At 33.9% G+C, this 18,297-nt stretch overlaps 2 protein-coding genes and 1 long non-coding RNA gene across 4 annotated transcripts; 1 reads left to right on the forward strand and 2 right to left on the reverse strand.

The window, feature by feature from the left end:
* Nucleotides 1-683: 683 nt before the first annotated feature.
* On the forward strand, nucleotides 684-5,921 carry LOC130797366 (sulfite reductase 1 [ferredoxin], chloroplastic-like). The gene is made up of 8 exons (XM_057659969.1): nucleotides 684-1,034; nucleotides 2,177-2,959; nucleotides 3,040-3,336; nucleotides 3,573-3,770; nucleotides 3,945-4,079; nucleotides 4,277-4,393; nucleotides 4,961-5,119; nucleotides 5,345-5,921. Exons 1-8 carry the CDS (start codon nucleotides 867-869, stop codon nucleotides 5,552-5,554), a joined length of 2,067 nt encoding a protein of 688 aa, XP_057515952.1. The 5' UTR covers nucleotides 684-866; the 3' UTR covers nucleotides 5,555-5,921.
* A 1,118-nt stretch (nucleotides 5,922-7,039) lies between these two features.
* On the reverse strand, nucleotides 7,040-7,731 carry LOC130797367 (photosystem II 5 kDa protein, chloroplastic). Its single transcript, XM_057659970.1, has one exon. It carries the CDS (start codon nucleotides 7,460-7,462, stop codon nucleotides 7,157-7,159), a length of 306 nt encoding a protein of 101 aa, XP_057515953.1. The 5' UTR covers nucleotides 7,463-7,731; the 3' UTR covers nucleotides 7,040-7,156.
* Nucleotides 7,732-7,854: 123 nt separating this feature from the next.
* LOC130797368 (uncharacterized) lies at nucleotides 7,855-16,415 on the reverse strand. 2 transcript variants are annotated; one of them, XR_009038837.1, is made up of 4 exons: nucleotides 16,192-16,415; nucleotides 16,019-16,085; nucleotides 10,522-11,341; nucleotides 7,855-10,405 (listed from the first exon to the last, which is right to left on the reverse strand). It is a non-coding gene; the product is annotated as an uncharacterized LOC130797368 (long non-coding RNA). The 2 variants fall into 2 exon arrangements; XR_009038836.1 differs by having other exon boundaries at nucleotides 7,855-11,341.
* Nucleotides 16,416-18,297: the final 1,882 nt, after the last annotated feature.

The following is an 18,297-nucleotide window of genomic DNA, read 5'->3' on the forward strand; positions in this document are numbered from 1 at the left end:
TGATGATATCATTTGTCTGAGTCTCTGAGAGATGTCTTTTATATCCGGTCTCTTAAAACTTAATGTCTACTTATATTATTTTTAATGCCTATTTACTGTATCCTTAGTGCCTACTTATAATATCTTTAATGCCTACTTATAGTTGCCTTTAACGCCTAGTTACCTCATCTTTAATATCTGCTTACACATCCTCAATCCCTACTTACTGTATTCTTAATACTTACGATATCTTTAATACATACTTACATTATCCTTAAACTTCTACTTACAATATTTTTAGTCTTACAATATTTTTAGTCTTTTACTTACATCATATTTAAATGTCTTCTAATCGTATCCTTAATACTTACTTATAATATTTTAAATATCTACCTACAATATTCATAATGTCCATCGAATAAGCATATAGTACTTAAAATATGTTAAATACCTATTTACAATCTCCTAAATGCCCACCGAGTAACTTACCCTATGTTTTTCTTTATAGATCGACCACATTAAAAATGGTCTCACAAAACCATCAAAAATTTGTCGTAAATTTAACGACGGCGTGTATTTGCTTTTCCTCACTATCCGCGTGTACGTCAACCTGTACTCTTACTTGTATTGTCTTGTGTCATGCACGTGACCGTATATTATTCTATTTTCCGATTCCTTCAAATATTGGATTTTTTTTTCAATTTGCATTACTTTTGTTCACTCCATCTCCATTCACCACCATTCATCAAGAATTTCCTATCTCCATTTCTTTCTCTCCAACAATTGTTTTTGCTCAGATTTAAAAACCTAAGTGAGTTTTTCTGGTTTTTTTTTTCCTTTCCTTTTGTTTTTTTTTTCAACCATCTTTCTTGTGATTCTGCCAAGTTATGACGACATCGTTTGGTGCTTCAAATACCGCCATTTTTATTGATCCAAAGCTCCAAATTCAGAGCTTTAATGGGTTGAAATCTTCTGGATTGATTCCTTTGCAAAAATCTCTCTATGGGTTTTCCGTTTCATCTTCTAATGCTTCTACCGTAAGAGCTGTTTCTACGGTAATGAAATGATTGGAATTTTATTGCTATTTTCACTTGCCAAGTTTACTGTTTGAGAATTTAATTGTATATGATTGATTATTTTTTGATTTTATTATTGGGGTTGTAAAATTTTGATTTGTTCACTAAAAATGTGCAATTGTGAAAATTTAGTGATTCGAATATTGAATTTTAATTGCATTTTTGCCCATTTAATTGTTTGAAAATTTGAATATACATTAGATAAATGTCTATAGTTTGCTCTATCATCCATGTATTAATGTTTTTATCTAAAATTTTGACTGGGAAAATTGATCATTTATATTAATTCAAGTATGGATGCTGGATGCATACTTTTTCATAATTTTTCTGGCTGATCTTGTGAAAGATGAGTAATTGTTTACAAAAAAGGATTCTGCATCAAAATTATGCATATTTTTTGATGAATCTTTAAAGAAAATTTATAGCTTAGTATTGTTATTCTCTTTTCGATGTTTCTGAGGAAAACGCTTTGCAAGATTTGTACATTGATAACTCAAAACACTAATGCTGTTAGCTACTCCCTCGGCCCCATTTGATTTGCACCTTTTTTACGTTGATGTAAATATTAATTTGTAGTCGGTGAATACCACAAATTAAATGTAAGATAAAAAAAGAATGAATGAGACTAAACGAGAGAATGAATTTATCGACGAGATTGAAAGAGAAATGTGGGCCAAAAGAAGAAAAAGTGTGAAGTAAGTGGGACAATTCAAAACAGAAACCGATTGCAAATTGAACGGGACAGAGGGAGTATTTGGCCTAAGCAACCATTTTAACAGTTTTTATTCATGGTCGTTTTTAAAATGAATTTGCAAGTCATTATCTGTCTTTAGTCCATTTTATTCTGTATGAAGACATTATGATATTTCCTTGAAGGGATGGCATTTTTTTAGCTTATACACTCACTAAGATTTTTAAATGTTTTGCATTTCTTGTGTTTTTAGAATGAAAATGTGTAAAAATGGATGTAAAATTAGCAGAACAGAACATATAGTTACTTATGAGTTGTGATTTTTTTGCAATTCTTCCATTTTATATGCAAGATTTGCATGGTTTTGGATAGAATTAGTGTTATTGGATTCTCAACTCTTGCATTGAATTGGTTATTGCATAAATTGCAGCCAGTAAAGCCAGAGACTGCTGCTGAGCCGAAACGTAGCAAGGTTGAAATATTCAAAGAGGAAAGTAACTTCATTAGGTACCCTCTTAATGAGGAGATGATGAATGATGCACCCAACATTAATGAGGCGGCTACACAGTTGATCAAGTTTCATGGGAGCTATCTACAGTATGATAGGAGTCAAAAGGGTGTGAAAGCTTACTCGTTTATGCTTCGTACGAAAAACCCTTCCGGGAAAGTGTCCAACCGATTGTACTTGGTGATGGATGATCTTGCTGATCAATTTGGGATCGGAACTCTTCGGCTGACAACCCGACAAACTTTTCAGCTTCATGGTGTTTTGAAGAAGGACATGAAGACAGTGATGGGAACCATTATTAGAAACATGGGATCAACTCTTGGTGCTTGTGGTGATCTTAACAGAAATGTCCTTGCTCCACCTGCCCCACTTGTGAGGAAGGATTACTTAATTGCTCAAGAGACAGCTGAGAATATTGCTGCTCTTTTAACTCCTCAATCCGGGTTTTATTACGATGTGTGGGTTGATGGAGAGAAATTCATGACAGCTGAACCCCCTGAAGTTGTGAAAGCCCGTAACGATAATTCCCATGGTACAAATTTCCCCGATTCTCCAGAGCCGATTTATGGAACCCAGTTTTTGCCTAGGAAGTTCAAAATTGCTGTTACAATTCCCGGTGATAACTCGGTGGATATATTCACAAATGACATTGGTGTCGTTGTTGTATCTGACGAGAATGGCGAGCATCAGGGTTTCAATATATATGTAAGATATAAACGTTTTCATCTCATCGTATATTTTACTTCTTCTATCAGCTGTTTTTGATTTACTTCAATCTTTGTCAGGTTGGAGGAGGTATGGGAAGAACACACAGGTTAGAGAGCACTTTTCCTCGTCTGGCTGAACCAATTGGCTACGTGGCGAAGGAAGATATATTATATGCTATCAAAGCTATAGTTGTTACTCAGAGAGAAAATGGTAGAAGAGATGACCGCAAATATAGCAGGATGAAATATTTGATTAGTTCTTGGGGTATCGAAAAGTTCAGAAGTGTTGTTGAACAATACTTTGGCAAGGCATTTGAGCCTATTCGCGAGTTGCCCGAGTGGGAGTTCAAGAGTTATCTGGGTTGGCATGAGCAAGTATTCAATTCTTCCTCATCTATATAGTACTATCTTTTACGATTTGGCTCTGTTATGAGAATCATGGGTTGGCCTTGTAGTGAAGGCTTCCCCTTCCACCCTTGTAATAGCGGTTTGATTCTCACTATGGACAGGAAATACAAAGCTCTATGAGCATATTGTCTGCCGTGCTGAAATTTTTGTTGTTGTACGTGTTATGATTATTTGCTAAACGGACTATTTATTTGGTTTGACAGGGTGATGGAAGCTCATTTTGTGGCCTTCATGTTGACAATGGCCGTATAAAGGGCGTAATGAAGAAAGTATTGAGGGAAGTAATTGAGAAATATAATTTGGATGTGCGTATTACACCGAATCAAAACCTTATCCTTTGCGACATTCGCCGTGCATGGAAACGTCCAATCACCACGATGCTTGCTCAGGGTGGTTTGCTGGTGAGGTTTTCATTAGAGTATCATCTTACTATCATTATAAATGTTATCATTATGACATGCCTTATTTTAGAATAGCGGGAAGGCAGGGACGTAGGATTCTAGTATCCGTTGCACATTTACACTTAACCTTGTTTCTTATATTTTGAAAATTTAAACTTTTATGATCGACTTCAGGAACCTAGGTTTGTAGATCCTCTCAACGTTACTGCAATGGCTTGCCCTGCATTGCCTATGTGCCCATTGGCGATAACTGAAGCAGAAAGAGGAGCTCCCGATTTATTGAAGCGGATTAGAGCTGTGTTTGAAAAGGTATGGTGTTAAAAGCAAGTTTTTCGTTTTGTTCAGGGGTGTTCTCCTAATGTACCCCGTCATAAATTTTCAGTGACGCTTCTTGAATTTGGGCAAAAAACATATTTTTAGCTGGAAACATCACTCGTGTTGGTTGGGAGTCAGAAAAATTATAAATGGCAGCAAGATTACTTACTAGGACATAATACCGCTTTCAGGTTGGCCTCAAGCACAACGAATCAATTGTAGTAAGGGTTACCGGCTGCCCTAATGGATGTGCAAGACCCTACATGGCTGAGCTTGGATTTGTTGGTGATGGTCCCAACAGCTATCAGGTACTTCACACTTTACAGAATACAAACATAATATTAGTAAGCATGCTAAGGGCTTAAATTGTCCGTTACTTCGATAGGCCAAAGATTTATAGCTTGGTTTCGAATTATAATCTACTATAATATAATGCTTATTAAATCATGTGCTTTTCTTATCACCAATTCTTTATTGAGGCCGTCTCACCGTGAGACGGCTTCAATTGGGTCAGCCGAATCTATTAGAAAACCAATTCCATACAAGTGTGAGTTTATATTTTGTTGTTTTTTTTAAATGTTTTTTACTAATGGGCTGCTTATATGGGCACCTCTCATGATGAGATGGTCTCATACAAGACTTAATGTCTTATTTATGTGAAGTTGCATAAGATATTTGTTACCAAGGGCCAATGGAAACAACCTCTGTTATCACTAACAAGGGTAAGGTTGCATACATCTGACCTCCAAAACCTTGCTTAGGTGGGAGCCACATAATGGCATTTGGGTTTTGTGCGATCTTGTTATACTTTTGTTCGTATGTGATTGTTGATGTTATGAAACACGAGTTAAATGGATTTTCTTCTCATACTACAGCTATGGCTGGGTGGTACACCAAACCAAACATCATTGGCACAATGCTTCCTGAGCAAGGTCAAAATCCAAGAACTAGAGAAGGTGCTAGAGCCTCTATTTTACCATTGGAAACGCTATCGTAAAGCTAAGGAATCATTTGGCGATTTCTCAAACAGAATGGTGAGTGCTGACCAAAATCTGACAATTTAATTACCCCTTGTATGGATTCTTCTCTAGTTCTCCCTGTGAAGGGAGTACGAATATGTATTGTTCGTCACCTTCCCTCACCCAGACCCTGCTTTCAAGCAGGATATTGGTTATGATGATGATGATGATAATGATGTAATTTTTTTAATTTTCATCATTGGTAAAGGAGTTTTAATCAAATATGTGATGATCTCGTAGGGTTTTGAGAAACTTCAAGAGTTTGTAGACAAATGGGAAGGTATGCCGCAATCTTCTGGTAAGTTCAACTTGAAGCTTTTTGCTGATAAGGAAACATACCAAGCCGTAGAGGATCTTGCAAAACTGCAAAACAAGACGCCCCATCAGTTGGCCATGGAAATCATCCGCAGTTATGTTGCAGCGGAGCAAAACGGGAAAAGTGCTGAATAGTCCATCACATCAGGAATTTCAGATGTATGTATTGTCATAAAAGTCCAGGGAAACGCCCTCCCTCTTCACTGTCGTTTTTCACAGATGTTACTGTAACGGAGATGTAACTCCCACAGTTGCGGACATGATTTTCTTGTTTCTTTCCTTGTTTAGCCCTCCTTCATCGGCCCCTTTCGTTTTATTAGACTTGATCTATTGTATTGTTCTATCGGGGAGGAGTTTTGGTGGGAAATTTTTTTTTGTTGTTTGTGCCGTTAGCCTTGCGTTCTCTGGTAGTTGTGCCAGAATGTATCAGACAAGGTTGCTGATGAGAACTTGTAATCTTGATAAGTATGAGAATTGCTATGTGAACCTCAATTTTAGGACAGCTAGCCGTTGATATTTGAAATTTGTTCGAGTTTTGAGCTTTTGGCTTAAATTTTTCTTCGCCAGAATTTCTAGCTTTTAATGTGTTACATATTTTATCAAGAAACCAATTTGATTAAAAGTTTGACCACATAGATAGCAATTAGCAACAATGCACAATCATGTATCCGCTTTGTTAATTATATTCACTTTAAAAAGTTTATCTAGAGAGATGTGAGCAAAAAAAAATTGGTGAACAATAAAAAATAAGATTGCCTATTTGCAAAGAAAATTTTATTCTAGTGGTTGAAATTTGAAGTCAATAACTAAAATTATGCCATCTCAAGTACTAATTATTCCTCTGAAAAGAAAAGTACTAATTATAGTGTGATTTTAAGCCATTGTATTCTTATAAATTTAAAATTATTTATAATACAAAAATAAAATTTTAAAAATAAATGAAATTAACAATTGTTTTCAAGTGTCTATAATCTTAAAACACAACATCAATATTCTAGAATCCCAAATCTCCAATCTTTTAACACAAATTAACAATTTTTTAGAGTTAAATGTACACAGTCTTATCCTTATCAATGACACTAAAAAAGATACTTTTAATAAGTATCTATAATCCTAAAGTTAATATTAATATTGAAAGTTTAATATTTTATTTAATTATTATACTTATGGTCTAAAAAATCCAACTATTAAAAAATTTTCGATAAGAAAGATGTAAAACCTTTACATTAAAAATATAAGAAAAAACGTAAGGCAATTGTGCTCGTGCAAAACACACGCCGAATTGAACTACTTATAGGACATAAAGCCTCAAATTGCTGATCATTTTCACCGTTGCTCATAGCTCAACAGTTAACACTATTGTAAAATTGCCATAACTGATGCAAGACATCTCGATGCTGCTCTTACAAGTAAACAAGTCGGCTTCTCTACGTCTAACAATCTCTCACTTTAAGTTGTGTAATGCAGCAAATTCAAAAAAACGTAAACCACAGCTTTAACAAATGTAGTCCTACTAAGACAGGATTGGTGTTTACAACTATGTATAGGGATCGATGCAGCCTTGAATATCTCAATCAGTCATCCCTACCGGAAAAACACAAGAACACTAAAGGATCGAAATTTACCCAAAAAAAGACGAGAAATGCATTAGGGTATAAGTATAGGTTTTACAAATGATTACAATTATAATATTAACATAGTTTAGCATATTAGACTAAACCAAATACACAACATTTCTCACTTGTGACAGATTCTGGCAGTTGGCATAGTCACACAGATAGGTGCATACTTCTTCTTAGCTTCTTCCGTCCCTCGTTGTGGCTCATCCGCCATGGCAACGTTGCCGACAGAGCATATTGCGACAGCTGCAGCAGCAAACAACAGATCTCTTCTTTTTGGGTTCGTCTCTTCCTTAGTCGTGTATTCGGCTTCTGGCGCCTGTACGGCCTTAGACATCACGACACCACGACGAGAAGGGGTGGAAAATTGTTTCAAAGCCGAGGCGGCGCCAAGGAATGAGGCTGTGGTTGTGATGGAAGCCATGAATGGTTTATTCTTTCCAATACTGTTAGTTTCACCTGCACAAATGTTTGCTTAGTCTAACATCTATAGTTTGGAGTCAGAGAGCTTCAAATTTATATCGCAATCAAAATGAGATGATTGTGTGATCCATTCCTTATCCCAACAAAATGATGTGGCCAAATGGGTGATTGCCAAGTGTTTACTTCTAACTTTTTCTTAGAATTGGTGGTTCCCAGGTTCTTGACCAGAATAAACTAGAAACCCCTTTTTGTCACTTTTGAGGTTTTGTTTTATGTGGATGTGGCCTTAAAATTAAAACTAAAAGCCATAAATGTCCTAGGAGGGGTAATATAAGAATTATCTAATAGAGTTTATTAGACTTAAAAACCTTTCATATTATAAGTTTTATGGTGCAAATTCAAAGGGCAGAAGAAATAGTAATTACTCCCTTTGTTCCTATTTGTTCTTTCTATTTGGGTATTTCACAAAGATTAAGAAAAAGAGAATCTTTGGTGGTAGTGAGTATTATTTTAATTATATAATAGTGGGAAGTAATGATTGTATTGGAAGTATGAGGTTGTAGTGGGTATTATTTTAATTAAATAGTAGTGTGAAGTAATGATTATATTGGAAGTATGAGAGAGAAAATAATTATAAATAAAAGAAAATGGGTACATTAAAAGAAAAGGGGGATTTTAAGGGGTAAAAGTGAGATAAAAGCTTTCTAAAAATAGTAAGTATTCTAAAGTGGAAAAACTTTTGAAACTACCCGTTATAGTAATGTGAAGATCAAAAAGGAACGGAGGGAGTAGTAATTAGTAATTATTAGCTTAAGAAATAAGAAATGAAGAAATTAAATAGAGGGAAGAAAGGGTAAGAAATATTCATCGAATCATTATGTAATAAAATTGGGATGTGTTTTTTGACTCATTAGCTGAGTATGATTTTACAGCATTCCATTACACAATGTCATTAATGGTCTCCCAATCTAGATCGGGTTTGGAGAAGTCCGATATATACAACCTTACTCTTGCTCGTAATAACAAAAAAGTTGCTTCCGATCAACCCTTAATAACAAACATCATTTGCAACTTCACATTAATAAAGTGCACATAATTTAATGAGCCCTAATATTATAGTCTATCATAGTCTATCATAATCTATCATAATCTAAAATCAAATAATTTTGTAATTTATGCTTTGTTCATTATTATTTTACGCTTTTGGTCTTTGTTCCTAATCAAATTGGGGAAAAGATTAACATTTCATACAATTTCACGAAGAAAACTCAAAGAAAGTCTTTTTTTAATGGGGGTTTACAAATTTAGTCCATTCTCATTTTTGTTCTATACTCAAGAGGAAAGAAATTGGGAGAAGAGGGAGAAGAAGATACAATGGCGTGATACCAAAAGGAAAATTGCCTCTACCACCTTAAGCTTGGAAACAGGGTGCTTCAATGGAGGCATGGGAGAGGTAGAGAAATAATTTATAAAAATAATTTCAACACGTAATATATATAAAAACAACATTCTTGGGCAACATACCTCAAAGGTCAGATTATTCAAGATTAATCAAAAGTTGAGATTATTTTTAAAAAATTGATGAAAAGTTGCATTACTCCATGGAGTTTTTCCATTTTGTTTTGTTGAAAAAAAAACCGACAACCATTTTTTCATAGTGTATAGGAATACAACTATATATTCAAATTGACCATAAATTCTCCAAGAAACAAAATGTAAATTTTCCTCGACCTACCCTATAATTCAAAAAAGGATGACATAACTATTGTTCATCCAAATCCAGTGGTACCATCGCTCAAATGAAGATCAAATATAGTGCTTTCTAAACGATAAGGTTCGTTTGTCTTTAATCTTTATCATCATATTGATGTTCGACCACTACAGCAAGTAGGATCCCAAATCAAAAACTAAATCAAATTGAAAAAAGAAGAGGGAAAGATGTAGGAAGATGAGAAAATAAAGCTTTAGTTTTGTAATCATAGTTGAGATATGTTTATCAACAACCCATGAAAAATATACCCAATGGCCAATATATTGCAAGGAGAACAAACAAAAAGTAAAGGGTACTTGAAATTCTACATTGAAGAGCAAACAGGGTGCTTTCTTTTAGTTGAATAACATGAGCATTAGAAAAGTAATGGGTTTTCGAAGAGAATACAAACATAATCAACATGTGCCTTTTAATATCAACCACTATGGCCTATGCCTGTGCAAGTCCCATCTCCATCTTCATAATTCTCATCACCTACACAAACTCGGTATATTTTTCACTCTAAAATTCGACTTTCTTCATCAACAAATTTTTTCATTATTCTTTCACATTTTCACAAATTGCACAAATGATTAATTAAGAAAATTGTCGGCTAACTCTGGAATTAGGGTGATTGTAAATGAATGAAATGAGGAATTAAGGAGGTTTGTGATTGAATTTGCTTAAATTTGATCCGGCTCTGGAATTAGGAGCTTCAGTTTTGGCAAACAAATCAGGAAAAGAATGAGAAACAGTGTATCACAACTCACCGACGGAGAAGAGAGAATATGCGGTGATACTGACTGCTGACATGTCCATTCTGGAAACGGAAAAACTGAAACTCCAGAATCACAAAAGTGGACAAAGCAATTTCGTTTTCATTATGACATAACTTAGAAAGGTTGATTTTTAAAACAGTTTCGCCTAACATGATCAGTGTTTTGTAATTTTAAAAACAAAAAAACACAAAACCAATATTACCGTGACAAAGAAAATCTGAACTAGAATTTTCTGAAGTCTTCATGCATGGACCTAGATTCCTAGATAATTAGCCAACCCCATCTGTATTAAGGATCAGATACCATGTTTCTGCACGCAGAACCATCTTGGGAGATGCTGGCTCTTTTGGCCCCCATGGTTAAGGTCTTGCGTTGCTAGAATAAGGTGCAATGGACAGGTTGAGGGGGCTTCCTTCTGTGCTAGAAGAAAGAGTTATTACAATTATGAATGATTCACAATTTACGATTCACACAGCATTAAAGAAACCAACAGAAGCGAGAATCAGGTCTTGTTTCAGTTGGAACATGTACCGGCTTTTCTAGGCAAGGTTCTGGGATTGAATCTCACCTAGTCTCCCCTTCCCTCAGCCTACGCTGTTATCCAAAAAGAAAAAGAAACCAATAGAAGCCAAGTAGCCATCATTAAAAGGAAACTATCTTTAATTGTATCAATTGTGATAATAAACTCGGTGCAAATACATTATCAAGCATACTCATTGTACTATCTTGGCATCGTGTGAAGTAATGCAAATACATTATCAAGCATACTCATTGTGAAGCGAAACTCCATCATAACTACAAGTCCACAACACTATGAGCAAACCAAGCCTCCATATCGAAGTTGAAGAACAACAAAATCAAAGATTTAATCGCTAATCTGATTCAGGGGGTCAGCTGCATGAACTAGATATATATCCAGTATTATCCATAATCCACAAAGACCCCGCTCTGCCATTCATGTCTATCAAGTGCCAGATATCAAAATCTTACAATATTAAAAAGAGAGGATTTCAGAAATACCAAATAAACAATCAATTAAAACTCGAGGCTCCTACCTTAGCTCTTTTACCGCTAGGAATACAGATATTCATTGCCTTACAAGTTACAAGATAAGACGATAGATGTTGATGGAAAAACTGTTGCTTCTAAGAAACCTAGAATAAGAATCAAATCAAATAATTGACTAGTGGGCAAAAGAGAAGGGAACAATCTAACCATTTATCTGGTAGACTATTGAAATCCATGAGTAATCTCAAAGCTCCTTGTCAGCAGCAATGTAAGCCAACAGGAAAATTCGTGGTTTCTTAGAGACATCAGATAGAAGCTTCAAGGTGATGTCCTGCAACAGTTCCTATAGACAACAACCACATTCAGAATGTATAATCCCTAAAGATTTACATATAGCACACGAATACAGATTGTCAAGTTAAATCCAAAAGACAACATGCAACTAAGAATCACAAAATGAAATTGAAGATAGGGTTTATCTTCCCAGGGCTGTTTGACTACAAATGCCCCTTTTTGTACTGCGGTCTTCCACCAGATACTTGAAGGAAACCCACGACTATATTATTCTTACCTTTTGTATCATAAAACTTGATAACTGATTCATGAATGCAATTTCACAAGTTAGACATGATACAACGCATGAATGTAGAGGCTTCAAATTAGGGCAAAGTAGAAAAAGAAGGCAAACCCCATTTCAATCAAAACAGTTTGTATCCCAAGACTTTATGATTAAAGCATGGACGCATTTTCATCATGTATATTTAACTTAATATAAACGCAGAAACACGATGGCTTCTTAGTAAGGCAGTCCTTATATTAATTAAAATATTTGAATCCAAAGACTCTATGGCTGGTGCATTTTCACCATGAAGTTGTTTAAGTACATAAATCTTGTGGCTTTTCAAAAGGCGATATATTCAAGAAAGTGAACCTCATAAATATTTGTAAAATAAAAAAATATCACTGATAAGAGAATTTTTACACGACTGGAAAAGAAAATAAGGATGCGGGAATATCTGAAATTTTGACTTAAACCTAAAGGTCATCCATAAGGCAATAATTGATGTGCTAAAAGAATAACTATCACACATCACTTGTCATCTGCAAAGGTGAGGATGACCCATAACAATCAAGAAAAAGCACCAAAAAGATCCTCTATCTACTCAACAATGTTAGAAACGTTGTTGAAGCTTGAAACAAGTAATATCATGAATTTACGCAAAACAACCCCTCACTAATTTTAAAAGGTAATAATACAAGCCACAATTGTTACCTTATGCAAGAAAAAAGATGCTTACTACACCTAAATGGCAGAGAGATGCACAATGCCTATCTAGTTCCAAAGAGCACCAGCTTTATGATGTGTTCAAACCTTCCTGCTGTGCAGATGCTAAACAAATCTTTGGCAGAGATTGTACTATAGGTTTAATAATAAAGAAACTAGACTACCAAAAAAGCGGATATGATCAATTTGGATCACTACGAAGAAATTAAAACGTCATTGGTGAATCCAAATTGTCATTAATGGAACATGTAAATACTGAGATTGAGACATGTAAAACAATCGAGACATTTTAAACAAGCGCAATTAATAAAGTTTGCAATATTATAAAAGCATTTTTTATCACTAAAAAGATCACATACGAATCTACAGTCTACACTAAAGCAACTATGACAATAATACCAACACCAACATCAATGATGTGTACGTCTAAGATATTGCTATTTGGTGTGATTTAAAAAGCTAAACCCAGTTCCTAAGACTTTTCGGGTATGCCAAAGATTCAAAGCTTTGACTCTCTTGTATCTTATCAAAGACTCCAGTTTGTGGCACCCAATACAGCAAAGTAATAGGGGTCACTGGTGTCTCCTTTAAACCCTTCACTTTGCGGACTAAATCTTCATTTGTGCAATACCTTTCACAATAGAGTGACAATTCACTAAGGCATCATCCGGGTTACTTGAGGTTGTCAACAGTGCATTGCCATCATCTTGAAAAGTCTCATTATGGGAAGAACTAGATAAAATCTGATGACATTCAGCAGCATCCACTGCTAAAGGCTCACAACCATGGCTTTCGTGTTCATTCACGAGAACTTCTTCATGAATAATGACAGAAGAATGACCAAAAGGGGTTTCTATATGCCCCAAAGCAAAAGCTTCCACTGATTCCACGAGTGGAATAGATGGTTCACTCAGAAAGGAATCACCAAGCAAAGTGGTTGGGAACGATTGTTGTTCAATTTGGTCAGAAACATAAGGATGGAATTCAAATTCTTGTATCAACCATGGGCAAAATATGTTTGGCAGCATGAATTCTTTCCCCGGAAGACCGAGAGTTTTATACACTGTGGTAATACGCATCTTTGACCTAGGAGCCATGGAGAACACAAGAGCTATTTTGTAGAAGAAAAGAAATGGCTTTCAAAATTGATTAGATTTGAGATGGCAAGACATAGATGGGGTTCTCCGAAAAGATTTGGAGCATTAATATAATCTATGTAATAAATAATTAAAATTACCAAAAAATAACTTTATCAAAAAAGTTCTAGGTATCAAGATATGAATGATGACAGGGAATTAAATAGCAAAACGCAATGTTTTTGAGGATGTTGCTCTCCTGAAATGTAAAACTTTTCATATATTATTTAGGATGTATACCACCTACATCAAAAAAATTATGCCAAACTTTAAATTATTGGTCAAACTTCCAATTTCACGAGCTTGGCCTATCAACGTCCACTTATGTTTTTGAAATTTGAATATCAATATGACTGGTGTGATACTGGTTTAAGGAAGTATATAATAAAGGTGATGATGAATAAGGTAACATATCCTCATACTAAAGAAACAAATTCGCATTTTGAAATCCAAAAGGATTTTTCCTTAATTGTCATTTCTAGATCGAAATTATGTGTGAATATGATCAACAAATTCACTTATTTCCTTATAAGCACAAGCAACCACCTCAATTCATTGGAATTAAATCACTTAAGATTTTCCGGCATGACTACTTAGACTTACGGTATCATACACACCATATCATAAGAAAATTATTTTCTTTTCAACTACATTTATTTCAGCATAGTCATGCTCGCAAACATTTATCGGGACACATTCACCCCTCAAAGATCAAAATTTTCCTTGAAAATTTCCTACCCATTGGGAAAAAGGAGCACCATTTGTAAGTGCAAACAATTTTGGCCGCAAGATATGGATTTATTCCATTCAAAGGTGGAGGATGGGCAACAAAAAGAATGTCCTTATCCATAAATCTCGAGAAAGCTTTTCGAGCATTCTTTCCTTACTATTCTTCTTTCGAGCTCTTTGTACCTCAATCAAAGCATAGAGAAGAACAACAATGTTCCATTGCCCTAATGCCACTAAGTGGCTCTTACCTAACCAAAATTAGAAAGGTTAGATGTACACAAACTTATCCTTATAATAACAATGAGATTGTTTTCGATTGACTATTGAAGCATAGAAAATTGAAAAAAGATTGAAGCAGTATGGGCATTTATGTGTTAATTTAAGGGTTGACGGGATTGAATAAGGAATATTGGCAATGATTGATGCATGTCCTCAAGAAACATTCTACAACCTCCTCTAATTGACACAAAACATTTATGTCACAACACCTAAAAAGTACATGCACCGATATTTAATACTTGGTTTCCTAATATTGGCATGCATAATGAGTAGCTGTATAAATACAACATACATCTTTGAAAATTATCAAACTAGTATTGCTCGTAACCTAAACTCAATATTGACTAAAAAATTTGGTTGCGGAATACACAGAACATAGTTACACAAAACTAGAAACTTCCCACCGAATCTCGTTTCGGACCTTCGTTTCGGAAACTCTTGATTAACGTTTCCGAAACTACATTCCCCAAATGATATTTTTCAAGCCCAAAAATATATAATGATTATTAATACGAAAGCGTTTCTTTTCTTTTCTTAACCTTGTTTACTACTTTTATTTTTTGTTGTGAAATAAATTTGTACTTTCATTTTTTTACGATTCCTATATTTCCGAAACTCATATTAATGCTTCTCATTTCCGTTTCTCGTATCGGATCGAATTTCTAGAGATAAGGAAGTGAAGTTGACTACTTCAATTATTATAATCACTGAAAACATAAAATACCTTCCAAGCCAATCAACCAAACATTAAAATAGAATGCAAGCATTGTATTCTATCATAGATCTCCCTTACTATAAAAAGTTAGTGGGGGAACTTAAAACGCTCACGCAAACCCACTATCTCCATTGAACAATATCTTCTTATTCTACAAAATCGCGTAAACTATGCAAACGACTTGGGTAGAAAATCAATCAACAATTATGATCCACACATTTCGCCAAAAGACAACATAGATGTAATAGCATTGGCTCCTGCTCAACATATGCACAATAGGATCCTTCCCCCCCCCCCCCCCCCCCCCCCCCCCCACACACACACACACCACTGGCTCCTACTCAAAATTACATTGTGCATTGACTTATAATAGAAAAACAATTCAATTCAGTAACCATGAACCGAAAGACACACACCCACCTCGAAAATGTCATTGGATAAACATATAACATTAATAGGTCATAATCAAGTTAAGCAACGAAACTTAACACCATCTTGGTCCTTGGACCTATTATTTCCAGCTCAATATAAGTTAAATTCAGCAATCATACATACTCCTACTTAACTTAAATTCAGTTCAATGCAATCAAACATTGAACACCCTTAATGTACTCAAAGTTTCCAAATGAACTAAATTACAAATATTAACTTAACTCAAATTCACAAGTTACATTAATCAACAAAAAAATCATAGCAATAACAAGGATCAATGTAATGAAAATTTAACAAACTGCAAAACAATAGATATTGTAGGCATATAATAAAATGACTAAATTCAAATGAATTTCTCAATCTACTTACATACTTCACCATCTGTTATCTATATTGCATCTTCGAAAAAATTAAAGATAAAATCAAAGTATTTAAAGAGCTTACCTTTACATATAATTAGAAAGAATCGATTCGACCCTAATCAATCCTGATCGCAAGGAGTAGAATTCTCCTGAAAAAGAAATAAATTTCCCATTAATTAAGGTGAAATTACCCTTAAAGCTGACAAAAAATTACACTAAAATTTATGATATTAGAAACTTAAAGCTTTCCCAGACCTAATTTTTGGGTGTAAAGAGGATCATAGTGGGGAAGATGAGATTTATTTCTGTTCATCCTGATTTTTGAAATTAGGTTTGATGTCGTTGATTCAGTTATGGGGTTTTCCACTCTTTGAATGAGCTTATGACTATGACCTAAAGATCTAATGCGCATGGGACAAAGATGAAGGCTCTATGGTGCCACGTCTCTTTGTTACGTTTAGAATAGCACAAATCCTTGTGAGGGTAATGGATCCGCTCAAAGAAAATTGCACAATAAGAATAAACATTAAGTATTAATGAACTGAATTTGAGAGGCCAACTAAAAAAAATATAATCATTAAAATGAAAAAGAGACTACTAGTATATCAGAATTTCACAACTAAAGAGCAGAAATGGAATTTTCGTAACGACTACAGTGTGAGTCGGGTTGATTTGATTTTTATTTAGTTAAATATCGACATAAACCATGAAAATCTATCTAGAAACAACTTCTTTCAATTTTACGATGTGGACATTGATAATTTTTTTAAAATGCTCACAACTTGGCCGTAGACTAGTACGATATACTTCATGGGTATTATTTTGTGATTATAGCCTCTCGTAAATTAATACAGATGTACATATATTTATAACTTGTTTTCATTACCGCTAAATCAACAAATATTTGTTTTATGTTGTACATGTAATTATCAGTTGCTATATAAGTAATAACTACGGTATAATTATATGGTCCTCCACAAAATTTGCAAAGCAATATTATGAAAATTAATTACCAAAATGTACATAATGATGTGTTTTAAATGTTGGAATTGAGAAAATCTAGAAAATATCGTTGGATTGATAGATGAGATATTAATAGTCAAGATTTTGACCATAGGGCCTTTTTGTTTTAAAGGCTAAACGAATGGTTTTTGGTTGGACTTCATTTACATGGGTTCCCTCATCCAAGCCTTAAGGGGCCAAGTCTCTTTGGAGCCGAAGAGCATAAGAGATTGAGCAACTCTCTTGTGAGACCATTTAACGGTGAAATAGATTTGAAGTGTTGCTTTTAAAAAATTAACTGAATATTTTAATGTTTAAAATGACAATTTTAACATTCAAAATGACATGTTAAGTATTAAATAATTAAAAATGAGTATTTTAAATGCGAAAGTAGATATTAATAGAAGTTTTAGCTTTAAGCATGTACTTTTTGATAAATTGATTAAACTAATAAATTAATATTATAAAAATAACATTAAAATAAGTAGTAAAATTCTTTTGGATATGTTTCGTTAAATATGACGAAGTAATCAATAATGCTTGCTATTCAAGTGTGGTCAATAAAAATATATATATTTTTATGAGAAAATCATATACTTTCTCCGTTCGGAAATACTTGCTATATTACAGTTATTGACACTATTCATTGTTCAAGTTTATTTTATATATTGCGGCTATTGTGTAAGAAAAAATATAGTCAAGAGGAATCTTGTTTGAATCGTCTATTCGCATATTTTTATAATATTATGTTTTTATAAATTTTAGATGTGTATAGTTCAATATATAAATAATCAAAATAATACATTAAAATACGTAAAAAAATCAAATATAATAAGCATAATAGAACAGAGGAAGTATATAGTTTACAGAATTATGAGTCAATTCATTTTAAAGAAAAGAAAACGACGTCGTGGTTGGATTAAAGTGAAGATGTCGTACATATGCTCCATTTTGAAATCAGAAAACTGAAAAAGGAAATTCTTGTAACAGATGGGACCCGATTTCCAGCTTTTAGCATTTGTCTAACACGTGGCATGTCACGGTTGGCATTCCTTCCTCCTTTGTCAATTTTTAATAAGGCATTCTAATTCAATTGTTAATATCTTTAATAATGTATAATAAAAAAATTATAAAAAATTAATATTGATAATTTTAACATTAAGACGAATCAAATAAAATTTTATTTAACTATATTTTAATATAAAAATTAAAATGATATGAATAAATAGTGTAATATAATTCAATATTGCAACTAATTTGCTAAGAAGGAAGTATCTTTTGGGGTGGAATGTCAATTGTTAATTCGTGGGGTACACTTTTTTGTTAATTTAAGATCACCCACCTACAAACCTCAATTAA

Source organism: Amaranthus tricolor, chromosome 12 (genome assembly GCF_026212465.1).
Source record: "Amaranthus tricolor cultivar Red isolate AtriRed21 chromosome 12, ASM2621246v1, whole genome shotgun sequence".
NCBI lineage: Eukaryota > Viridiplantae > Streptophyta > Magnoliopsida > Caryophyllales > Amaranthaceae > Amaranthus > Amaranthus tricolor.